Here is a 26,795-nt window from a genome sequence, read left to right as displayed (position 1 = left end):
TCTTGAGATTTTTACTGCACGCTTCAGTATTTAGAGTCCTTGAGTTTGCTCTGCAAGCTATATTTACGTTTTTTGTGTTCTCAATGGAAAAACCTTTTATTTTAGTATCAAAGAAGCCTGTGTGCTCTTTTCTCCTGACAGCGCTGACCTGTTGCCTGTGAAGTTCCGCGCCCCTCAAGGGCGATGATCCATCGAAGATTCTACAAGACCTCTTGAGCCTACTTCGCGCCTTCTAACCATGACGGAGGAGAAGGAAGGTCCCTCTTCAGGCCCTGCACCAAATGCAGGCTACAGAATGTGTTTGTGGAGGGCGAGCACCGGTAATGCCTCTACAGACTGCACCTGGGCCACAAGGAATTAGAGTGTGAGATATGCCTCGGTTTCTCCAAGAAAACAACCACAGGCATAGTAGGCTGGCGGCATGGCTTATCGCCAAGGCTTCTGACCCGTGCTCCGAGCAGGGTCATGCCTCGCCCAGGACCAGCTGGTCCGATAAGCGGTCTTCTAAGTCCTTGGAGGGCACCTCATCTGTGGCGGCCCAAGATAAGGCCAAGAGCCGCAAGTCCACTGGGTTTGCAGCGGAAGCGGGGTCCCAAAGTGGACGGGGCACGATCAACATCACCTTCTGCCTCCATTGGCAGCCTACCATTAAGCTCCTATTCAAAGAGGAAGTCATCTACCCCGGCTAAGCTGCATGAGAAATCTGAGAAGCCGTGACGAAGGAGAAGAAAGCCATGCAGCCTCAACCAGCACAGGCAAAGAGATTGTTGGTGGCGCCGCCGTCGACGACTACTATTACCACGGCCGCTATGGGCGCTGATCCACCGAGGGTAGCTCACACAGCTTAGTGTCCCTGCCACCAAGGCGTGACACAGTGACTTTGGCAAAGTCTGCAGACACGCCAGAAGGGGTGAAACGGGCGTAGGCCCCGGTTCAAGACTCTCAGAGGGGGAAAAGTGGGGGACGAGGAGGCCCCAAAACCGCCCTCCCAGGCCGTCGCCCAAACCATGGAGGTCTCATCCACGGACAACAAATATCAGGAGTCCTTACATATGGTCCAGGTGGACTTTGATGAGGACGACGTCGGCACATGGCCTAGTTTTCTTGTCCTGCCTTCTCAGCTCATAGATATTTCCTTGGATATTCTGTCGACTCTACACACATTGTTGTCAGAGATCCAGATGAGGATGCCTCCGGCTCCTGTAACTGTGGTCCCCGATCATCCTCCAGCGAAGAAGAGGAAGCATCATCCAATGCCCCCATATCAACCTCCTCCACCACATCGGGCCCCTTCGCCCCCAGCAGACCCATACACAGGAACAGATAGGGCCACGAAGACATTGTCGCAGCGGACGGTGACACGCCACATTTGGATTCTACACATAGGGTGTCCCCACCGGATGAGGTGGGACCGTTCCACTCCAATTGCCAGGGTCTCTGGGCTATTCCAGCTGGTGCCCAAGGAAACCAAGAAGGAGGGCTCCTTGTATCAAAGACGTGAGGCCAAGAGGAAGTCTATCATGGCTGTTCCTTTTCTGGATGAGGTTTTGGAGGAGGGCCTGGCCATCATGAAGAACCCTTGCACGGCTCCAGCCAAATGGGGTAGGCTGGTGAAGAAATATAGGGTGTTGGACTCCACACCCAAGTGCATGAGGTCGCAGCCATCGCCGGTTTCGGTGGTGTCGGTGGCTGCGAGGAAACAGTCGGCTAACCCGTTCTCGTCATCTTCGGTCCCTCCGGACAGCAAGGGGAAAAGGATGGATGCCATGGGTAAGAAGGTGATTTACACTGCAGCGTCCACGATCAAGGCGGCCAACACACTGGCGATCCTGGCCAGGTATGACAGGGAATTGTGGTACAAGTGGGCACCGTCCCTGGAGCTCCTCCCTGACGATAAGAAGATGGAGGCCATTGCTCTGTTTCAGGAAGAGGAAGTGGCGTTGGATCACGCCATCACAGTGGCATTGGACGTCACCGACACAGGGTTCCATCAAATGGAGAACAGTGCTTGCCTTGGTCAATATGTTCGGATGAAAGCCACTAATTTCCGACAGGAGAACCAAGCGAAGGTGCTGGTCATTCCCTTCGACAGAGAGAAGCTGTTGGGAAGGCGGCTGACTGCCTTCCAGATCCTCAACGCAAGAAGCCTACAGAGGCCGTTCCCAGGCCTACGGTAGCGGAGGACAGTGTCACCCTGCAGGGCAGGACGCCGGCACCAAAGCAAACCTGAACTGACCAGGACGTTGGGGCCCCCACTCGTGCACGCCGGTGGGAGGCTGGCTGACGAGGTTCGCCAGCGAGTGGAGAAAAATCACCACCGACAGATGGGTGCTGGACGCTCTCGCCCAAGGACACACCCAGGAGTTCCAACGCAGGTGTCTGTGGATCCCTCAGGTTCCCCATCAGGAGCAGCACATCCCTGGGCTTCTGGAAGAGGTATGGGCCATGCTGTGAAAAGGGCAGTAGAGCTGGTTCCTCAATGGCTCCGGGGCTCTGGAGTCTGTGCCAGATACTCTCTAGTCGGAAAGAAGACCGGGGGCTGGAGGCCCATCCTAGACCTACAACATCTGAACAAATACCTAAAGTCCCAAAAGTTCAGGATGGTCACGTTGCAACACGTGCTTGGCCAACTGGAAAAAGGGGACTTCTCGTTGGACCTGCAGGATGCCTATTTCCACATCCCCATTCACAAGAAACATGGCAAGTTTCGACGTTTCATGGGGCAGGGACAGCACTACCAATACAAGGCCCTATCTTTCGGCTTGATGCCGGCCCCCAGAGTGTTCACAAAATGCCTGACACCAGTGGTAGCCCTTCTGTATCTTCAGGGTATGCACCTATACCCATACCTGGACGACTGGCTGATAAGCGCCCGTTCCTGGGAGCTGGCCAACGGACACACGGAGACGACTGTCTGTTTATTGACGTATATGCGATTCTCCATCAACTATATGAAGTCCTGCTTAACACCATCACAGAATGCCCTTTTCCTAGGTGCCAAGCTCCATACAGCATCTTGCCTAGTGTCGCTCTCGTAGGAGAGGCTAGCAGCCATTCAAGGAAAGGTGTAATGGCTGTCGACAAAGATGGCCACGGTGTGGGCCATCAAGTCGTTACTGGTCATGATGTCCTGCATCTACCTCGTCTGTCTCTGCAGGTTGCAGATGCGACCCCTACAGGAATTCCTGGATGCCCGCTGGATACAGGTGTCCAAAATCTTCACGGACTAGGTCGGGTGATAGGATAGTGGCGTGTCTGCTCCAGCATCACCCAAGCCAGAGGATTTCAAAACACCTCATACCAGGAGACGGTCAACACGGACGCCTCCCTGAAAGGTTAGGTAGCGCACACCTGGACGCCTGCACGCGTGTGGTTGCCGGTGCCGGAGGAGAAGGATCTTCATTTCAACATCCTGGAGCTACGGGCAGTGTTCTGGGCCCTCAAGCAGTTCCTACCGTCTTGAAAGGCAAGGTGATGAGGATCTTCACGGACACCACCATGATCTACATGAGGAAGCGGGGGGAAAACTCGATCCCCGGTGCTCTCCAAGGAAGCGCAGGACTTGTGGCACTGGGCAGTCGTACAGGTGAAGTTTCTCATCCCTCTCCACCTGGCGGGAGTCAAGAACACCCTTGCAGACTCCCTCTGCTGGTAACTGCGCTCCTGCCATAAGTGTGAGCTTCGTCGGGTTCAGGTGGACTGCCTATACTTTATATGGGGCAGACCCCAGATCAATCCGTTTGTGACAGGGATTAACTCCAAATGCCAGAAGTTTGCCAGCAGATTCCACCAGCCGAGGAGCCTAGCATTCTCCTTCCCGTGGGAATGGCTGTTTCTGTACGTGTGTCCTCCGTTCTCTCTCCTGCTACGAGTCATCAACACACTCGGCGTCAATGCAAGATGATACTCATCGCCCCGGTGTGGCTGAGGTAGATTTGGTATCCAGACCTTCCTAGCCTGTCAACGTCGCCACCGGTCATGCTGCCAGTGGTACCGGATCATTTCACCAGAGAAGGAGGCGCAATCCTTCATCACCGCCCAGGATCGCTGAACCCGAAGGCTTGGCTTCTGCAGCCCTAGAGTTTGGAGGGTATGAGTTGCCAGCGGACTGTAGGGAGGTTCTCACAAAGGCCAGTGCGTCATCGATTTTGAAGTGCTACTGTCACAAGTGGAAGCATTTTGCTACGTGTTGCCGGTCACAGAGGATTACCCCTACTGAGGGTCACGGCCCCGCAGATCTTTCCATACTTGATATCCTTGGCCAAGGCCGAACTGGCAGATGCCTCCATCAAAGTACATCTGGCGGCTATCTCCTCCTACACCAGGTCTCCGGGAAGATCTTCACTTTGGTCCCACCAACTCCTCAAGGAATTTCTCAAAGGACTTTTCTGATCTTTCCTGCCGGTGAAGGCTCCTGCCCCGGCGTGGGAACTCTGGTTCTGACAAGGCTCATGGGGGGCCCCCTTCGAGCCTATACATCAGGCCCCACTCAAGTTTCTCTCGTGGAAGATGGCTTTACTTGTGACAACACCTCTGCCAGAAGGGTAGGTGAGATCCAGGCCGTATCCAAGCAACCGTACCTGACTTTCCACGAATTGAGGGTGGTGCTGCGTACGCACCACTCTTCCATGCCGAAGGTTACGTCAGAATTCCACCTCAACGAGCCTTTGGTGTTGCCTGTTTTTTTCTCGAAACCTTTGTCACTAGCGGAAAGGGCTTTGCACTCGTTGGACGTTGCTTGTGTCCTGAAGTTCAACGTGACACGCACAAAGAGTTTTCGGAAGACTTTACAACTGTTTGTGAACTTTGGTATTGTAAACCATGGGAAGGCCCTGTCCAAGGCTTCGATTTCAAGGTGGCTCTCCAGCTGCATCACGCACTGTCACCGGTTGGCAAACCGACCCCCGCCCAGCCGCCTGAGAGCCCATTCCACCAGAGCGATCGCTGCAACAGCAGCATTCCGGTCTGGTGTGTCGAACCGGACATCTGCAGGGCTGATATGTGGAGGTCCTCGCACACCTTCACAATGTTGTACTGCGTCGACGGGGATTCCAGGGAGGAGTCCAGAATTGGCCAAGCAGTGCTGAGCAACCTGTTCGCTTGAGGTGAGTCAGTTCCAGAGGTAAGGATTATTGCTTCTGTTGAGCCTTGCCACCTCCCGTAGTTGTGTAATGTTGTACTGCTATGTATGAGTTATTCATGAGCATGTGAATCCATGCCGGACCCTATGTTGGAGAAGGTTTAAGTTACTTACCTGTAACTATTGTTCACCAGAATGGGTCCCTCCTACCCCTCTGCGGCACTTCTTGGTCATAGTGCACTTTACGTGCTTACCAAATCTGAAGATAGCTGCCAGAGGAGGGGCTTATGGAGAGGACTGTCATTGGATGGGGCAGCATGACTTAGAGGACAGTGATTGGTTTAGAGGAGAAATACAGTTTTTAAGTGAAAGTGAAATCGTTTTTTCTTTTACTGAGGATTCCCAGCCTGACAACGGGTACTATTCATGGGCATGTGAATCCATGCCAGACTCGTATTGGAGGACAATAGTTAGAGGTAAGTAACTTAAACCTTTTGAAATATTACGTCAATGCCGGTGGGTTGAGAGGCATGGTTTCCATCTGAGTCGAGTATGGATTCAATTTCATTATGACCCTTTTCTTGTCTGACCAGCCAGGTGAGTATTTTGCCGGGCTTATCAGATTAGCATACCTCCTGGCAGAAGCTTGCAGGAGCACATTTTGTTTTACCTGTCGACCAGCTGGCGAAATTTGTTGTGCTGGTTGAGAATATTCAATAGGGTTTTCGCATTCCCATTCTTGGCATGCTCTTCATAGAGTGTATTTAGGTGCAACTTGAACTCAACCAGCTCTCTCCGGACCTGCCTTAAAATGCCAATTTCCTTAGAGGCACAGAGTCCTCGGACATTCGGTTGAAAGGTTTCCCACACTATCGTAGTGTTGTCAACTGATGGGGAATTAGTGTGGAGCACATGCCTGATCTCATTCCTCAATTCCGATTTAAACACCAGGTCCAAAATGGATTCTGGTTTGAATCACCAGGTTGAGGCCCATGGGCCCCGACACAGGGTCTGGATTTCTAACAGTCCTGGGGCATAGTCAGAAAGTGTCCTAGTGAGTATATCTCAACTGGTGGCGCTCCATGTCGCCCCATGCATCCCAGCAACTTGCCTAGCCTAGAATATTTCTTGTGTACCGAAACGTGTCCCTTAAGCCATATGTCTGCCAGATTGAGATTAGTACATGCTTCTAGAATGATGTGGGTAGCATTAGGGTGTACCCTTCCCTGTGCGGAGGTTCTATCCAAGTGGTCACACAATGTGGTGTTGAAGAAACCGCTCCCCACCCTCACAAGTATATCGTGACTAATGAACTGAGCACACTTGGCAAATATTGTTTGGAAAAGGGTAGTGTTTTTTTTTATATAAATAACATTTTTATTTTAATTGACAAACACACAAACTCCAACTGTCTTCTTCGTGACAATGCATTTTCAAACATGTTTCTCATGGACTTTACATATCTTCAAATTTCTTACATCATATTTCAACATCTCCCCATCATAGTTGTATGTGTACTCCTATTACAATCATCTACCATCTCGTATTGTCCTGTTCCAATGTGTGGTTACTATATGCTGCCTGTAGGTCCTGTTTGAGGATTCTCAATGTCTGCACCATGAAACCTCCTTTGCGTCAATTAGTTCCAGACTTCCATTCCCTCACTCCCCTCAAGCATTCCTCTCTGCAGAGCCATGTGCCACGCTAGCGTCTCAGCCAGTGACCAGCGTCACAGGTCTGCCCACCAGGCCTCTATCCTGGGCCCCTCATTCGATTTCCAGGCCATAGCTATCCTAAGTCTGGTCAGGTGCTTCATTTTGGAGAGGCGAGCAGCCGCCTCCCTCCCCTCTGGAACAGGCCCAACAGGCAAGACTCCGGGGACCATGCATGCATCTGAATCCCCCCACCCTTCATCTTTTCTGCAACACTCTGCCAGAATTCTACTATCGTCGTGCATGTCCAGAATATGTGCATCATGTCTGCACCCTCTTGGGTGCATCTCGGGCAGTTCCTATATATGCGTGACATTCTGTGTGGGGTTAGGTACGCCCTATGTGTCACATAAATTTGGGTATGTTTTTAAATCTGGAATTCCTAGAGACTTTCTTAGTGTGCAACAGTACTCTTTGCCATTTGGTGTCTGTAAAGGCCCTCTGCACATCCCGTTCCCACTTGCTGCGCACCGCCAGATCCTCTGTGCCCAAGCCCCCTAGTAATCGCTCATAAATCCTGGAGACTGCATGTCCCCCTTCTGACAGCGTGTCCAGGATGGCATTGGATACTCGCTCATCCCTTATACCTGGCCATCTTCTTCCCGTCCTGCCCACCATAGTCTGGTGCCTCAAAAACTGCCCCTTGTCTATTCCGTATTCGCTCACTAGGGCTGATAATTCCATCATCTTATCTCCCTCAAAGAGGTCTCCAACCATGGCTATCCCTTTGCCCTCTCCTGCTTGTTTAGCTGTCTCACTATGCCTTGTTGTTGTCCTATGATTCTAGCTATGGGAATGTGACTGGAGTACGGGTCAGATATCCCCAAGATACTACAGGCTCTCTTCCACAGGTCCCTGCCAAGCTTCAATACACCTGAAGGTCTCCGTAGCCCCGAATCTCCAACCTATAGCACCTCTTTCAAGTAGTGGAGTTTCAGCATTGGTTGCAGTATCTGGGTGGGTAACTTTGTCTCCCAACCAATATGCTACAAACTGCAGCTGCACTGCCAGGTAGTGTAGTCCTCCCTTTCCCCCACAGAAATGTCCACGTTAGCCCATCCAACAGCCTAAAGAATCCCCTAGGTATGTCATATGGTACATTAGTGAAATGGTACAGGAGGCGTGGGAGCACCACCATCTTTAGCAATGCTGCCCTGACCGGTACCCCAAGAGGCAATTTCTCCCCGAATCTCATTGAGCTCTCCACGCCCTCTAAGGCCTTCTGCATGTTGTCTATATGCGTGGAGGCCGTGTTGTGCCACACGTTTACCCACAGGTATCTAAAGGTTTCCTTTGCCCACCTCAGCCCCAAGTTTGGCAATTGTTATCTAGCTATGCCCCTTAGTCCTCCCAAACGGAAACAGGCTAGATTTTTACCTGGGAGCCTAGCAAACTGGTCCACTACAGTATAATGCGGTAAGTTAGCCTCAGGCTGATTGATGTATAACATGTCATCCACGTACAGACACCGTGTGTACTACCCCATCTATCTTTATTCCAGCTTCTGCATACTCTGTTATGAGGAAGGCCGCCAGCAGCTCCAATGATAAGATTTATAGCATCGGTGACAGCGGGCAACCCTGTTTGGTACCATTTCGTACTTCCCATGCCCTGGAAATCTGTTGCCCCATTCTCACTCTTGATCTAGGTGCCGTGTACATCCGCTTCACCGACCTCATAAAGACCTTGCCGTTCCCAAACCGCTCCAGTGTCCCTGGGAGCCAGTCCCACCTGACCGAGTCAAAGGCTTTAACTGCATCTAGGGAGGCTACTGCGTATTCTCCATCTAGGTGGTTTGTCTGTGGTAGAGTCTACTTAATTTCCATGAGGTGCAAAGCCCCGGAACGTACCCAGTCTGATCTGTATGGATCAAACTTCCATCACTCTCCTGAGCCAATTCACCAATACTGCCGCTAGGATTTTACTGTCTTGGTTCATCATAGAGCGTGGTCTATAACATCCGAAGTCCCAAACCAGGGGCTTCCCTGGTTTGGGTATGGGCACAATTATGGATTCCCTAAGGCTAATGGGCAATATTCCTGCCCCGTGTGCGTCTGTGAAAACTTCCAGGAGCTTAGGCGCCAGTACATCTGTGTATGCCTTATAAAATTCCCCGGGGAGACATCCGGTCCTGCAGTTTTAGCGGTCGGGAGTTCGGTTATTACTGCTCTAATTTCATCCAGCGTGAGGGGTGCGTCCAGCGTGGCCAACTGCTCACCGTCCAGCCATGGCAGATCTATTTGGCCTAGAGCTTCCTTGATCTCTGCATCATTCTCTTTAGCACCTATTGAGTATAGGGATGCATAGAATCTGGAAAATCTATTATTTATCTCCTCTTGTGTCCTGAGTACCCTCCCTTCTTCGTCTATAATATTAGTTATCATCTCCTTAGGTTCCTCTTGCACGCATAGCCAGGCTAGCATCCTCCCTGGTTTCTCTCCTTCCGCATGTATTCTCTGGGGGATACTTCACATAGTCTAGTTTCCCCAGCCTCTCCCATTCAGCTATGCATTTTTGGTGTAAATCCAGCAATCTCGTCTCCCCGTGTTCCCCTCTTGCAATTGTACTTTCCTCCCATGCTACCTCATTTTCTATGTCCTCCAGGGATCTCTGTATGTCCGGCCTCAGGCGCCATTTTACCTATCGCTGCACCCTTTATGACTACCTTGAAGGCTTCCCATAATGTCCCTGTTTTCGCGACATTGATGTGTTGGTCTCAAAGTACTCTTTTATTTTGTCCCTAAGGTGGTGCTGGAAAGAGTTGTCAACTAGGGCCTCTGCCCTTAATCTCCAAGTGGGTATCGGCGCTCTCGGAGCAGTCACCTGCCAGCTCACCATTAGCAGGGCATGGTCCGATAGCACCCTAGCCTTGTATGCGGTGTCTCTGAACTCTCCCAGGTTTTTAACCCCTGTGAAGATGTAGTCTATTCGAGTGTGCGTTCCATCGGGGGCTGAGAAATGTGAGTATCCTCGCACCTCTGTGCTCCTCTCTCCAGACATCTACTAGTTTTCGTTTTTTCAGTAGGGCCCCAGTGTTTTAGCCTGTGGTTCAGGCTTCGTATGCTTCTCATCTGATCTGTCTAATTTGGGGTTTATTGTGCAGTTGAAGTCGCCTCCCCACACCCGTGTTGCCCCTCTATATGTGGCCAGCTTCGGGTATAGTGATCTGACGAATGCTGTTGCGTCATGGTTTGGGGCATATGTGTTTTTATAAAGCATACTTTCCTGTTTTCTAGCAAGCCATGCACCATCACCACCACCACCATCCTGCCAACCTCATCCTTTTTGAATCCCAGCAACTGGAAGGGGGCCGTGGGAGCGATCCACACCAGAACCCTCATAGCATATACCGAAAACGTTGAACCATACTGCTTCCTGCCCCATTTTATGGCTACCTTGTCCTGCTTATCCACAGTGAGGTGCGTTTCCTGTAGTAACACTATTTGTATTCCCATCCTTTTCAGATATGCATACACTCTTAGCCTTTGATGCAGTTATTCAGTCCTCTAACATTCCAGGTGACTATGCCCAGGCCATTCGCTCCCATCTTGAGTGATCTCACAGGGCTGTGCCTTTGCACCATCCTGTCCTCCCTTCTGCCCATACTTTTTCCTACCAATATGGTCACTTGCCCCCTCGGGCAACCAGGCGTCTCCTCACTGTCCATACATCCTTCGAATCCTTTAACATTGCACATGTCACAGTTTAGTCCACTAGAAACCCTTATTGTCCCTTCTGGCCGACCAGGAAAAAGGTAGGGTTGTCAATGTTTGGAGCATAAATGTTCAGTGTGAGTGTATTAATTCCACAATGTTTAATAATCACCATGAGAAAGTGCCCCCCTGGGTCAGCTGCAGCCCTCACAAATTTAAAATTAATATTTGTATGCATCAAGATCACTATCCCCTCTGCCTATACCCCCACACCCCTGACTTGGAGGAATAACTAGAAAACCATCTGCATTCAACTCAGTACCTCATCACAGAATCATGCAGTAAAGGTGTGATTCTTGTAAAAGTATATCATCTGCCTGTGTCTGTGCACATACCTTGTGGGTTTTAAGGGAATTGTTCTGCCTGCATACATTCCACGTGACGCATCTAATGACTGCCATCCTGGATGATATCAGCCCATGCGTACATTGTGCCAACTACAAGCCAGTATGCATGATTACGTGCGCAAATCAAAGTCAAATATGCAAGTATAAGTAGACCTTGGCGTATATTTTTTTGGGAAGGGAGGGAAAGAGGAATCAAGGGTAGAGCGCAAGACGGCGGTAAGATGGGTGGAAGAAATATCAGCGGGGGGGAGAAATTGATAGGGAGAAGAGCGAAGCAGAGTGAAGAGAAAGGAGGAAGAAGCAGTAGAGTGCACGTCACAGCACAGTGGAGAGATAGGGGGCAGGGAAGGACGGAAGGGATGGAGAGAAGGACAGAATGAAATAGAAGAAAAGATGGGGCAGGCCAAGACATGAGTATCACAAGGATAGGAGGAGAAAATTAAAGTCAAGGGGAGCCAGAGGAATGAGAGGGTGGAGTAGGAAGTTGAGAGATGTAACTCATTGAGGAGAGGAAGAGGTGGAAAGGAGGCATGTGCCAACCAGAGCCGAAGCAAAACCTATCACTTCCTGACAAAGCAATATTTAGCTTTTCTCTCAATTACCTGTTTTGCTAATAAATGTTTACAGATGGAGATGGTACATCTTACTGATGTTCCAGTATTACATCGGTTTGGTGGAGGGGATGTGATCTAGCGGCTACTTTGCTGAATTTGGAACCTGTAGGCATTGTTTTTTTTCCTGCTTTGCCAATTTTTAAAAGGGTGATGCATATAACTGTACATAACAAATGCAAGTATATGGAACCAATTGTATATGTTTCAGTTGTCTGTTAACTGTGCCTTTCCTTGTTTCTAATGGATTCTTTCCTCCCACTGATTGCTCATCTATATCGCATCACTATCCCAGAGCAACTGTTTTCCGGAAACCTTTCCGCAGCCAGGGGGCACAGCACAGCTCCACCCGACGCCTGTACACACCCCACAACGTGCAGGCAATCGGGGTTAGTGTATATATAGCGGTGCTGCACCCCTTGACCTCCGTTCCGTTTTTCAGCGCATTTTGTTATCTACTTGGGAGCACGCTAGTCGAGCTTCTATTTATAGTTGTTGAGACCACGGCTTTGAAGGAATACGTCCCACTCCCTATGGATGCCTTAGTGAAAAAGATTTACGACACATATCTATTTCAATTTGAACCTATGGTTTCTTGGGAGGTGAGGGATTTCCCAGAAGAATTCTGTGGGGAAGGTGAGGATGTGTTGGGCCTAGCAGAGGGTTCTGCAAGGGGCCAATGTACTCGCCTCCTGTCCGGAGATGGACATTTTGCCAGCTCCTATCCCAGGAAAGCCTCAAGCTGCCTTCCAGGATTTGATGGCTAAGGTGGCAAATGCTCTGGGGCTATCTTATCCGTCCTGGTCCAAGGTTCAAAACATGCTTTGTAATAGTATAGAACATGCCTCCAAAAAAGACATTCCTCCCCTTCAATGTGGCAGTGGAGGCCCCCGTATTAGAGGTGTGTGAGAAACCTGCCTCTGTTCTGGCAGTGGATAGGGATCTGTCGTGGAAACGCTGCCCTGCTCCGTCGGACCCGGCATTTCTTTCCTCTCATGCTTTGCCTGAAGGCTTGATGGTTCAGGCTAGCCTGAAGACTTCTACCTTCCCGTCCCTTCCAAAGGACAGGGGAAGTAAGCGGTTTGACGCATGGGACAAGAAGGTTTTTGCATCAGGCAGTCTTGCACTGTGGGCCGTGAATGCCTCTTGCGCCATGGCCAAGTTCTCTTTGGGCCTTTTGGGTGGCGGTGGCCAATGCGGCTGAGTACGTCAAGGAGGGAAATGAGGGATGGTTTCCTGTCCTTGTTCTCTGATTGCAATGAGGTGCCATGCCAGTTGCTACAATCCCGACTAGACACAGCAGTCTGTGTGGGCAGGTCCATGGTCATTAGCACAGTGGTCAGACGCCACGCGTGGCTAAGGACGTCAGGGTTTGCAGCCATCGTCCAGGCCAGGCTGTTGGACATGCCTTTTGAGGGGCAACATTTTTTTTAATCTAAGGCTGCGCACTCCAGAAGGTCCAGTTGTCTAATTCAACGAAGTCCTTGGGGCTAGTGGTCCGCAGCCTTTTGCAAAGCGGTCATGTCGGGGCAGGGGTTTTCACACCTTGCCCACCGTTACCCTGATGGCCATGGTCAATATGCCCCAGGAAGAGGGCAGGGAAGTTGCTTCTCGAAGTAGAGGAAGGGGTGGCCAGTGGGGTGGCGTTGTAGTAGCTGCTGTTCCCCTCCTCCCCCCAGGGCGCCAAACCTCAATGATATGCTTTTCCACCGGTAGGGGGAGGATATTTTGTTCAGCAGGCAATGGTCGAAGACCACCTCATACGCTTGGGGACTTACAGGTCATCCGACAGGGATATTGCATCCCATTCCTTCAGCGGATCAGACCTCTGAACACCCCCTTGTCCTCGCACCTCATCCTCCTGGAGGAGGTTTGTCCACTTCTGTCAAAAGTGCGCTCAAGCTGGTTCTGTGCTCATTACGAGGAACAAGGTGGTACTCAACCTATTTTCTGGTGCCAATGTAGGACGGTGGCTTGCGCCCCATTCTGGATATGCAACTGCTGAGCTTATTGCTATGCAAGGAGAAGTTAAAGATAGCCCAGATCCAGCAAGCCCTCAACACGCAGGACTGGTTGGCTTCCCTGGACCTTCCTGATGCCTAGTTTCATGTGACGATTCATTGAAGGCACCGGAAGTACCTAAGGCTCATAGTGGCCAATACCATTACCAGTTCTAGGTCCTACTGTTCGGTCTTTCCTTGGCCCCAATGATTATTCAGCTGCTGGCTCTGGTAGTAGCTTGCCTCAGGAGAGAGGGCATTCATGGATTTCCCTACATGGACGACTGGCTTGTCCGAGCTCGCTACCTGGATCTGGTGCCGGAGCACCTACTCCATACATGCACGCTATTTCACAGCTTGGTTTTTTCCCTGAACTTCAAAAAGTGTCAGGTTTCGCCATCCCAGTCTCTACGATTCATCAGTGCATTCTTGGACTGGACACTCATGGGCAGGGCTTTCCTATCCGCGGATCGAGTGTGAACAGCTTTCGGATGGTCAATGTCCGCCAATACCAGGTGCAATTCCCAGCCTCAGCTTTCCTGCCCCTTCTGGGCCTCATGGCCTACTGCATCTTTGTGGAGCCGGTGGTGAGGCTGTGCTTCAATGGCTTCTCTGTTTTCAATGGTCGCAGTTTCAGGGCCACATGTCAGACCTTCTACAGGTCTCGAGCCAGGTGGTTGAGGATCTTGAATTGTGGGCTATGCAAGACCACTTGCTAAGAGGTGCGTTGTTTTGCAAACCTTGCCCCCAGGTGACAGTAGTCACAGACGCATCTTTGACTGGTTGGGGCATGCACCTGTCAGAACTGATGGCGAACGGACTGTGTTCTCCCGCAGAGTATCGGGAACACATCAGCTGGCTGGAGTTGAGGGCGATCAGGCTGGTCCTGGTTGCTTTCCTCCCCACTGTGAAATGGAAGACTGTGCTGATCCTGACGGAAAACTCAATGACTATGCACTACCTCAACAAATGAGGTGTTGTGGGGTCCTTGCCTCTGTGCAGGGAAGCAATGAGACTGTGGTTCTGCGCTCTTGAGAACAGTGTCTCTCTGATGGCAGTTCATCTGGCCGGACGGGAGAATTTCAGTGCAGATACCCTCAGAAGACCGACTTAGTTCTGGAGGATATCTTTTCCATTTGGGGCACTCCTCAAGTGGACCTCTTCGCCTCCAGTGTCAACAGGAAGTGCAAGTTGTTCTGCTCCAGGGAATTTCCTTGTCTGGGAGCTCTGGGTGACGCACTGACGGTCAAGTGGACTTTTGACCTCCTTTATGCGTTTTCTCTGATCCCTATCATTCTGCTGGTCCTCATGAGGTTGCGCCTGTTTGGAATCTAATCGCTCGGAACTGGACCCAGAGAACTTGATAGACATGTCCATCTGCCCTCCCTGGCGCCTTAAGAGGAGAGTTGCTTGCCCAATCAGAGGGGCAGATCCTCCACCCGAACCTCAGCAGCATGTACCTACATGCTTGCCTACTGAGAGGCTGAGGTACAAGGAGTGGGACTTGTCGGATGACAACTTTGATGTGCTCCTTTCAGCTCAGAGGCCTGCTACGTAATCCATTTGTGCCCTACAGGTTGTGTAAATTTTCGCTATTGTATTGGGAGAGGGATCTGGATCCTTTATCCTGTACTGTATCCCCTGTATTGATTGTCTGCTTTCGTTGGCCCAAGCGAGCCTCCAATTTGGTACTGAAAGGGGTTATCTCGCTGTTTCGGTTTTCAAGAAGTCCCCACTGTTAAGCAGTTCTTGCGGAGCTTGTGTTCTTCCCTACCAGTTTGTGGTTATGGCGGGGGATTTGAATTTAGTTTTAACGTTTCTTATGGGCGCTCTGTTTAATCCCCTTTATTCCTGTTCTATTGGATTACTCACCCTTAAGGTGATTTTCCTGGTTGCTCTCACTTCCGCAGACACGTGAGTGAGCCCCAGGCGTTGTCTGTTTTACCTCCCTATTTGGTCTTTTCCAAACAGAAGGTGACGTTGAAAGTGAGACCCTCTTTTCTGCCAAAAGTGGTCTTTCATTTCCATCTGTCTCTGAAGATCCATCTTCCTGTGTTTTTTCCTCCCCCTCAGCCTTCCGAGGCAGAGGAACGATTCCATTGTATGGGCCCAGTATGGCCCTTAAGTTATATGTGTCTCATACTAGAGAGGGTAGGAAAGATGACCAGCTTTTCGTTGGTTATGCTGGTGCTCATGCTGTCAAGGCAGTGACCAAACAGACCCTGTCCATGTGGATCATTCTCTGCATCTCAGAATGCTACGATCGTGCTGGAAATGATGTGCCTGAGGGTCTCGGAGCGCATTCTACCAGGAGAGTGGCTGCCACCTCTGCCTGGCAGAAGAGAGTCCTGTCCTGGACATTTGCCAGGTGGCAATGTGGGCGTCTTTGCATACGTTTGCTAAGCATTAATGCTTGGATTCCCGTTTTGATAGGGCGGTCCACCTGTGTTTTCTGGTTTAGGTGGTTTCCTTGCTTCCGCTCTGCTCCCAGACTTACGTACTGATTTGGGAGTCTGTCATAGATGAGAGCCTCTGTGGGAAAAAAGAATCCATTGGAAGGACACATTACTTACTTCTCGGTAATGTTCTTTGTGATCCCTCCCACCCCCCATTGCCCTCCCTACCTGCCCTTTTTTGCGGGAAGCTAGTACACCATTGGTTCTACGGTCACTCAGCTTTAGTCCTCGAGGGTGGGGGGGTTGAACTGAGCTCGATTGGCACAGCACTGCTATATATATATATATATATATATATATATATATATATATATATATATATATATATATATACTGGCCCCAATGCCATGCCCAGCGTGGGGCACGTAGAGGCATCAGGTGGTGCCGAAGCAGAGCCACTCTGTGCCCCCTGGCACCGGAAAATGTTTACAGAGAACAACTGCACTGTGATGGGAATATCATAGATGATGAATCCGTGGGAGTAACGTCCATCAGAAAGAACATTACTGAGAGGTAAGTCATTTGTTCTACTGAGTCCTAGGCGTCATAATGTGCCAGGTATGGCACTTGATGTTCGATGAGCTCCTGCTTCAGTAAATGCTACTTGGAAAGTTCTGCTGCAGCGAAGAAGGACTTTACCCTAGCAAAATCCTAAAGTGCAATTACTGAAATGTATCCGTTGTGCACTTTGTGGAAAACATAACCTGTTAATGAACCTTTTTTAAATATTTAACTGTCAAACACATAAGCCAAATAAAAACAGCACCCCGCTTTTTATGAATGACTTCCATTGTGTGTACATTGATTTTGTGTGGAATGTTAATGTTGTATTTGCTGAACCTGCTGGTAAACGCTGTGATCCACTTATCTTAACATCAACTTTTTGTTCCCCCTCTGATGATAGACTATATACTTGACAACTCAGAAGATGATACCAAGTCTCTGTTTCTAATCATAAAGGTATAACTGTACTTTGAGATATGCATAATTTTGTCTTCATTTTGTTTGCTCTTTATGTAATGTGTTCATTATCTGTTGCCAGATTATGGGAGACCTGTTACAGTTCCATGGGTCTCACAAGCATGAGTTTGAGTCTCGATGGAAGAGCTTCAACCTGGTCAAGAAATCCATGGAAAATAGGGTCAGTAGAGTGTATTTTCCTACATAAAGGTGCATAACCTGTATATGTACTTCCTGGTTCGATAGCTCAGTGAATTCAACGCCCATTTCAGAGATCTGTGTGCCACCTGCATTCATAGGTTTAAACCCTAGTGGGACTGACTTTGCCCTTTATCCTTCTATTAAGTATCATGAAACGGGATTATGCTTATTACATCAGCCAAATGAAGAGCAATATAGAATATATTAATATTATATAGTTTTCCCCTAGGCATATTCTAAATTGTTAAAGCTTTCAGTTTTCTTGTAAAGCCACATATCATGTACATTTCCAAAGGCCTTTTTACAGCCACATCAATATTACGGAAGCGGTTATTATTGCATGATCTCGGTCGACCGAATAGCCTGGGTACAACTTTGAAGAGGAGCTACTGGACACAGGAAATACAAAAGGAAGTGCCAATAATGGTAGCCGTAATGCATGTGTATAGCGGAGTTGGTAGAATAACTACCCGTGTAAGAGACCGTCCTTGGTGAGTTACCCATAGCGATAGCCAGGGAGGTAGTGCATTTTGTATTCAGATATGTACGAAAGCAAGCCATATAGTCTTAGAGGTTGGTCTAGAAATTGGGGGTTGTGTGAATCCATGTCCCTGCCCAATCCCTCATTTTCCTTCCAAGTTAGTTGCTTGTGCCATTACTTCACCATGGGAACTGAGCCATTCGTCCATCTTTTTGCTGCTGCCCATTTTGCTATGGAACAAGCAATCTCCACAAACCACCTAATGAATTTGTCTACAGGGTCAAGAATGCACAACATATTTACAGAGGTTTAGGTCATTGATGTTCAGCACGGTAGCCCATACCACTTCCACAAAAACTACCATTTGGGGTCCTCATAGGAAACATGTAAAAAAGTTGAATTATTTACTTTAGATCTTGGACAGTTTTGGTAGAGATTTGCTACTAAGCAATTCCAAGAAAATCTGTACTCCTTCTTACCTTCTGCATATAAGACAATCTGGCTTCCAACCAAATTATGGTACCAAAAGTGGCCTGCTCGACCTACATACTCACATGTTAGACATCTTGGAGCGAGATAAAACCAGATTGCTAGTTCTGTTAGATTTGTCAGCTGCTTTCGATCTCCTTGCTCATGAGCACGCTGTTCAATGGATTAGTTCATTTCTAAGCAACAGGAAATCTATGGTGCGCTGGGGTGGTGCTTTTTCCATTCCTGCACCTATCTATTGTGGTGTCCCCCCTGGGAACCTATCTGTCACCAGCACTCTTTAACATTTATATCAAACCACTCAGATTTGTTAACTGAAATGGGAGTTCAATTTACAAACTATGCAGATGACTGGCAGTTGTTGTTTGAATTGGACGGCAACTCCGAAATGGATGCAGAAAAATTAAATTTAATTTACAAAACTTTTAAGCACTGGATTTCCACACACTGGATGTGTCTTAAAAGCTCCAAAACAGAATGTATCCTTTTTGGGTCAACAGTGTACAGGACTAAATTAACTCTTAAGTATTCAAGTTTCATCATAAAGGACTGTACCATCTCAGTCCAAAATAAAGACACTAGGCATCTGCTTGGAATCACCTCTTGGTGCAGATGCACATGTTAACAACATTGCAAAAAATTCTCTATCACTTAAAACTACTTAGACAAATCAAACCTTTTGTCTCAGACAAAAATTGTGAAACGCTGACAAGAGCAACCATTTTATCGCAAATTGATTACTGCAATGCACTATTAGTGGGTGCCAGTACTTGTAATCTTCAGAAACGTCAAGTCGTACAAAATGATGCAGTACGTACCGTAAAAGTTGTTCCTCGTGAAACCCTATCTCAGAGCTTAGGAAAGAATTTCATTGGTTGCCTATAACTGCCAGAGTACATTTTAAGATGGTTACCTTAACATACAAATGTGTATATAACAAGGCTCCTTTATATCTTAGGAATAGATCGATTAGATACGAACCTAAGAGAATTTTGCGGTCAAGTAATACCTACCCTCTTTTCTGTCCCAGAATTAGACATGTCAATGGAAAGGGCAGGTATTTTCCTGTCCTGGCAGCTTCTGCCTGGAATTCCTTACCTTTGTCTTTATGCCATGGAAAAAGTCACTTTTTCAGAAGCGTTTGAAAACCCTCCTGTTTAACTAATTTTCCATGTACGCGAGCATGCATCCTTCTGTCCTGATCTTGGTGGTGTGTTTTATGTGTTTTTGTGTGCCCTGGTGCCTGCGTGCGGGCTATGGTGCATAATAAATAAATGCGAATGGGAAGCCTATACGACTACTACTAATTAAACTCTTTTGGAACTAAAGTGGTGGAAGATGGCACAATGATGTAGGCTTCAGGGGAATGTCCAATATATTCTGAAAATAGTTTATCGACAGATGCCATGTTCTTGAGAATTTGGGTAGGGAAACCTTAGGGTGGATGTGATTTTTATTTTGATCTTAATTATTTATATTTTTTTTTATTCCGGCTGCTCAAGTGTCCCAAATCCTCCCCCACCATAAACTAATAATGGGACCATTGGGAAATTCAACAATTGGACAAGAGTCTGCTGTGCTGCCTTGAGGAATTAAGTTAACAGAAATGAGGTTCCACTGCTTGCGCTGTAGGTGCCTTTGTGGTCATTATCGTTCAGAATAAGTGTATGTGAATTCATGGCAAGCCTCAACTTGGTGATTCTCTTTATCTTGAAGAGGATCACCTTCCAATAGAATTGTGAGTGAGGGCATGACCACCAGATGTGTTCCAGTGTGCCTGTTGAGCCACATCCTCTCCAGAAAAGGGTTGAGCACCCAGGGGAGGTTCTGTGGAGCCAGTTGCAGGAGTAATACCAATGCATTATTATTTCTTTTATTTATGTATTTATTATTACAATGTTTCCTTTCTTAAGGTACATTTGGTGCTTATTTGGGCTCTTGACCAAATTCGTGACCAAAAATATGAAGGGATGTCTAACTGGAAGCCCTTTTCCCAAGCCGCTGTTTATGGTAATTTGTATTCTGGATCGGTTCTGTCGAGCAATTTGTAAATCTGTGAGATTTTGTCTTTGCCGGTGAGGTTGGAGGTGAGAAGTTCTAGGGCAGTGGGTCCCTAGTTCCAGCTTAGCATATTTCGGGATTTAAGATCCAATATCGTACCCTTTCAGGTCCAATCTTGAGTCTTCCTGCAGGAGTGATGCTGGCCCACCAGACCCCCCCAAGTATGCCTGCCCAATAGTCTCTAAGAAGATAAAACTACCAAGCTGGCAAACCCAAGGGGAAAGGGGAATTGGAGAACAAAACAAAGACAGATCTTCACTGGATAACACTGATGTCTGATGCCCTCTGGTACTGGATTATTCTCTCTTCAGTGTCTGTGAAATCTAAGGGAAAAAATAATAGCATATATATATATTATGTATAACTGATCAATAATTCTGTCTCTCTCATTTACTTTCTTTTAAAATACCTGTTGCATATGCTTGTGTGCTGATAGGCATTCTTTTCTGATGATGTTGAAATATTAATTCTGTATTTCTTGGAAACTCATTTATATGTAAACTTTCTTGTATTTCCTAAACTTCAGACAGATCTTCTTCTCAATAGTATCAATAGAATGTTATTGTTGCAAAACTCTCTCTGAAATATTTCCTCTGAAAACAGTCTTTGATATTGAAGAATTTGTAAAATCTTATACTTAAAAAATTACCTTCTAATATATCATAGTCAGTAAGTCTTTTATTTCCTTTGTTAAAAGAAAATTGACTTGTAACTCTAGAATTGCGCATAAATAAATGTTTTCAATTCTTCAGAAGAAACCGCGCATCCATCCGACGTTTCTTCAATATTAAACGAACCGCGCATCCATCCGACACACCTTTCCTGGAAAAAATGAACAAACCGCGCACTTGCCGACGCTTCTTTTCCTTGACTACGAGCTACGCAGTACCCGACGCTTAAATCCTTGAAATACGAGCCGCGCCGTGCACTATTTCCGGAGTTGAGATGACGCGTACACGTTGTATGTAAAAAACATAAGGTTCTTATCTCTAACCTTAATACTAACGATGAACGCAAGACAAAAGATACGCTCGCGCTCGTCACTAAAATATATAGTTAGATAAAAAATATAACTCAACCCAAACTCTATATATTAAATACTTCTAGAATAAACCGCGCGTTAGTTAGTAATTAGATAAGCATCGCGCGTAGATAAAAACTTACAAAAAATAACTTGCAATTGCAGAATAAAACAGATTGTAACGATTAAAATTCTGAATAAAATACAGTTCTTTCTTGTCTATGAAAGTTTGTTTTTTAAAAGACAAAACGAATTTCACTCCATGTCATATATCTTCAATATTTGAATAACTTAGCTTGCTTCTTTTGTAATTTCTTGTCTTCTAAGAATTCTTGAATATAAGTCTTTCTTTTCTGAAGTCAGGAATTAATAACTCTTCTAAATTAAATAAACTATAGATTTTTCTTAAACCTTCTCTGAGCTAAAGAGACTGCAACCTGCCACAAAGGCAACTAAAATGAAAGGCAGTTTAGAACTCTGTTCAAAATTCCAAACTACCTCATCAATGGTTTCCTCCAATCACTGCTGCAGTACTAAGCCTCCATCTTGCCTTGGGGAAAGAAGTTATTCCTGAAATCTTATTAAGGAATTTTTTGTACAATTATTTTAATAATAATAAAAAAAAATAACTTGAACATCATACTTCTAAATATAATTACATCCAAAGGTCTTATTGTTAAATGATGATTTCTAAATTAAGTATGTAAGTAATTGATGTCTATGAGAATTATCTTGGAATGATAACAGTGTGTCTTTTAAGGTTGTGAACCTTTGAAACTCCAGAAATATACCATGGAATCCTGACATACCGACAGCATAGTCTTTCAAACTCTGGCAAGGAAAATGTGGCTTTAAAATGGCCTAAGGAATACTGCGTCCATGGGAGTAGCAATCCTGGACATTCTCTCACCCAACCTCAAACCAGCGGTGGAAGGCTCTGGGCTCAAGTCAGACGCAAAGTCTGGATTCCTGAGGACTAATGAGAGAGGACCCAGGCGCAGGCTAATGCCCCAGAGCTTGTGTGACTTTTCGCAATAGAACAGCGTCGCTTTTGTCAAGTCTAGGGAAAGGCCTTCCAATGTACATTTCTGCCTACCCAGGAATAGCAGTAAAGGAAGGCGGGAGCCAAGTAATGGCTTGCTCTAGGTGTGGCCAGCACGAGTGCTGGGTGCATATTATGAATCAGCGCTATCTGAGAGGCCAGAAGATACCTGCATGCATTTAGTGCCCCCAAGCCACACATCGCTGCTGAGCAGAATAGGTATTTGCGGGTGAGTTTTGCACCTCAGATGATCTGAATATTTTCCTCTAGGTATTTACAAGGGAATCTTTAGGTATCAAGATGGGAAGACTGTTGAAGAAATAGAGAAGTCTCGGTATGATCATCTTGATTGAGTGAATCCTCCCTAAGCATGATAACACTACGGGTAGCCATTTGGTGAGCTCTAAGGTGAGCTATCTGAAGAGAGATATGATGTTGTTTTTAAATTGGCTTTCCTACAGGGCGTGAGGATTTCGTCCTGTTATACAAGCAGTGTGTTTGACCATTTCATTTTAGGGGGAATGTATCTTCCAGCCGCCAGGTCACTTAAACGGTTTGATGTGTTAATATCCCTGCAAGAATATCGCCATATTTTTCTGGCAATATTAAGGCATGGAACCTGCGGGAGACACCCCCGTAACTCCTGTATTATTTTAAAGGCAGCGGGGGACACCCATGCAACACCCGCTCCCAAAACCCCCAAATATTATCCCCAATAAAAATATCGCCTATGGCCGTTCCTGGCGACCATATATACGGCGATATTTTTGTTGGGGATAATATTACGTGATACCACTAAAACAGGTTGTGAAATATTAAGGCCTTGCGATTTTGTGTACACCTTACTGTTTTACTGAATTGCTCGAGTTCCTGTATCACTGGTGGAAGGGATTTCTCTTTTAGGAGTAAGATGACATCATCTGCATAAAGGGCTGTGAGAGGAGGATCACCCTCTTCCATCCCAAAATACTTTATTTATTGTGATATAGCCAAACCTGCAACTTTTCACATTTCAAATACATATAGTTTTCATAGCAAGATTCACCTAAAAAAAAGAGAGAAAGAAAATTAACTACCATACATTTAGTGTTCTTAGCACCTCCAATACCTGTATGGTTAACCCTGTCTCGTGACCAGCCTGTCCCAAAAGATTTCTGTGCACAGCCAGTCTAATCTGTCCACAATTATGGCCAAGAAACGACATCTCAGATAAACAGTACTCTTGCAGACTATCAAAATATGCTTCAAAGTTTGAACAACCATTTCATTGCATATAGTGCAGAAGTTGTGTCTGGATGTAAGCTTTTCCCTAGAGGCTCGAATTTCCCCTGTGGTAATCAGATTTAGGGGCAACCTCAGAAATACCATCCTTAGGTATTTTTTACTTGAAGTGTCTCGGGTATCTTGGGCGATAGCCACACGGTTTGTCATGTTGCACAATGATTTTGCTAAAACAAGACCCCGCATTTGATCAATAGTTTCAATCCAGACCAGACGCAATAGAGCAGATTTTTTACGCCCATCGAATTCGCTAGCAAGTCTTCACTTGTACGATTACATTGATACAAAATTTGGGGAAAATAATTTTATTTCTGGATGAAGACCAAACATGATCCTTTCTGCATCTCGTGGTTAATATCCTCGTACAGAGAATTTATCTGCTACTTCGCAATCTGTCTGTACAAGGAAATTATCTTCCAGACCATATATATTTTCATCGATTAAAGGCCAAGTTCGTATCTCGGGCTCACTATTGCAAGATACCTAGGCATATAAGTCTTTTTCCAGATCTTTCCCTCTACCCTAGACCAATTTAATGCCTGTGAGTGAATGTATATCTTCAAACCATATAACAACGAGGGGGATCACCTTCATTTTATAGAATCTTATTATTGTGATCAAAGAAAACTTGAAGTATGCACTAGGCAATGTTTTCATTTGTGCCTTCAAAGAGCCAGTTTGAATTCAGTGTCCAGTTCCAGTTGGTTTAGTGTTTGGATTGGATTATAATTTGAAGCCTACTAGATTTATTTTGCACGCTCCACCAGCTGCTCCAGTAGTTGACACTTGAAATGAGAGGCAATCTTCTGGGGCCTTTTAAAGACTGCGATTTTAAATGTCTGGAGATTTACCTAGAGATAGTTTTCCCTGCCATATTTACCAAAGGAATTTAAGAGGCATTGAAGTCCTATCCAGTAAAAAATGTTATCAGTGTAGGCTAACCAATTTATGGATTGCCCACCGATTCTAGGACTAACCACGGAGTGAGGGATTAATGAGTTTGCATAATCAGCTAAATAGAGATTAAACAAGAGCAGAGCAACGATGCACCCCTGTCAGACCCCCTTTTCAGTGCATACTCCCCTCGATAAGTCATCTTAGTCACCTTTTAGTGTTCAACCTTACTCTTAGGTTTGTCTCTTCATGCATACATACTTATTAGTATAGCTAGTAATGATTTGGGCAGTGTCATGATTCCTGCCCCTCATGTCCCCAGCCCTCCAAGATGTCAGGCTGGAGCCAGGCCACAATCACCTACATGGCCCTCCAGGGCCTCTCCATCCCTCCAAAGACCCACTTGGAGTCAGACTTGGCGCTTGTGGCACCAGGCTCACTCACTCCCTTAGGATAACATTGGGGATTGGACTTGTAGTGCATTGATGGGGACAAGATGGATGCCCCCACCTATTTCGGTTCCCAGAACTGCCTATGCGGTCTAGTCTTTTGGGTGTGCTTCAGCCCAGAGGCACCTGGGATACCCAGAGACTATTTAAGCCACACCCAGGCTGAAAAACATGCTTTGTGTTTTCTGCACCTGCAGCGTGACACTCACCGTGTACGGATCGGTCTCCAGTAGGCCTGCATCTTTCTTCTGCGCTCAGCTCCTGCAAGAACAAGAACACTGTTAGGAACAGCCATACCTTGCGGTGCTTCTGCCCATCAGTCATCGCTCCTTCTGTTCTGCGGGCATCTTCGGCGGTGCCATTCCCATCCCGGCACGCCGCTTCCTAAGGAAAAGGGAAAAGATCAGAAAAAAGGCATTAGTAAGCATTCTGCAATTCTTCGCTTATTTTTAAATACTGTACGAGCTTCAAATGCTTACCTGATCCCAGCCACTCTGGGGGAACTGTCTCCGGAATTTCTCATCCATCTGCAAGAGGGAAAAGACACTCCAGGTTAGCGTGGAAACATCTAGAGGCATCGCATACCGCGCTTACCCACCGCATTTGTTCTTCATAACCGGCATCCACGCTGAAAACATCGCAGCACCTAAAAGACACAGAAAAAGAACTCAGTTCAATGCAAATATGAAAGGGGTGCATCACGCTCTCACTCACCTTCAGCGCTACTCATCTCAGCAGCATGCCGCCATCCCCGGACACCGGCCATCTAAGGAAGGAAAGGAACGAAGTTCGAGAACTGTTCAAAAGACTCATTATACTTACCTGTTGGACTCTTGCCAGTGAAGTAACTAGGCAGCAACGAGCTTGCATCAATCAACGCGCCCCTGCGCTGAAGGCAGGACGGAGAGCACACTATCCAAGAAAACAAGGCCCAGTCTCCAGTCGAATAGCCTCCAGGGAAGGGTTTGAGGTCGTAAGAGGTCAGAACAGGCTGAGTGACGTCCCCGTGGATACAAGGTGAGCGTTACAGGCAGGCACCAAGAGTCCAGTTTCCACCACAATCATTCCCTATCAATTGTATCAAAGGCTTTAGATAGATCTAGTCCCTGTATAGTATTGGCCCATTCTTCTTCCATGAATTATTAGATACAATTGATATTACCAGACCATTGAGCGAGGTGGAAAGGCCTTTCTTAAAACCTATCTGGAATTTAGAGATGACCATTCTCTTGTTAACCCACTCTTCCAGATCCCTTAACAGAGCACTAGCGAAGATCTTGCCATCTGCGTCCAGCAGAGTGACCAGCCAGTAATTTGCAGGATCCACCTGATCGCCCTTCCTGTAAATCCGTATGATTACAGCCTGTTTCCAAGATGCTGGACGCTTCTGCTTATTCAGAATTTCATTAAATAACATTAACAAGATCCTTGACCAGAGCTGTATATTCAATTTCAGTATGGCATTTCACATCATACCATGTGCCATACATTTTCTTGGTTGATGTTTTATACATATTAAAAAAGTATTCACACCAGCTGTGTCAGCGATAACATTAATTTGTGCTTGATTTTGGGTGCCCTTTGTATTAACGCCGAGAAGCAGTGAGAGTTATTATGCAAGACGTTCAACATCAACTCAGCGTCTTGCTGTTGTCGTATCTATCTATGAGAGTGGGACCACCCTCTGTAGTTGCTACGTAAATTTATTATCTCCGCAATTGTGATTTGGAAAGATTTTCTTTCAACTTTCAAATAGCAACCTGCAGCTCTTCTCCTCTGATGGGTTTTTCATCAAAAGCATGTGCATGGTTACTGTGTTTCAATTTAGACGATTGACCTTGGTGGGGGGGGGGGGTTCGATCCCGCTCACAGAGATAACCCACAAAATTTGAAGGTAACAATAATCTTAACTCCTCTTCTGATGAGTTCTCAGTGACACACACTAGTTTAGTGTTTAGATGTACACCATTGTGTCGAAATTTAACCAATCGATTTCT

General features: G+C 46.8%; 1 protein-coding gene across 3 annotated transcripts in view; it reads left to right on the top strand.

The window, feature by feature from the left end:
• The window catches only part of PSME4 (proteasome activator subunit 4), a 3,386,216-nt gene that overhangs the window by 1,727,459 nt on the left and 1,631,962 nt on the right, over window positions 1-26,795 (top strand). For all 3 annotated transcript variants that reach the window (XM_069608231.1, XM_069608232.1, XM_069608230.1), the window contains 2 exons: window positions 16,824-16,879; window positions 16,962-17,060. In XM_069608231.1, the coding sequence (XP_069464332.1) occupies window positions 16,824-16,879; window positions 16,962-17,060 (155 nt within the window). The remainder of the gene's footprint in view (window positions 1-16,823; window positions 16,880-16,961; window positions 17,061-26,795) is intronic.

The sequence above is a fragment of the Ambystoma mexicanum genome, chromosome 4q (assembly GCF_040938575.1).
Source record: "Ambystoma mexicanum isolate Mex_15411 chromosome 4q, UKY_AmexF1_1, whole genome shotgun sequence".
Classification (NCBI taxonomy): Eukaryota; Metazoa; Chordata; class Amphibia; order Caudata; family Ambystomatidae; genus Ambystoma; species Ambystoma mexicanum.
The sequence above is the reverse complement of the archived record's forward strand: the minus strand, read 5'-3'. Positions and strand labels throughout refer to the sequence as shown.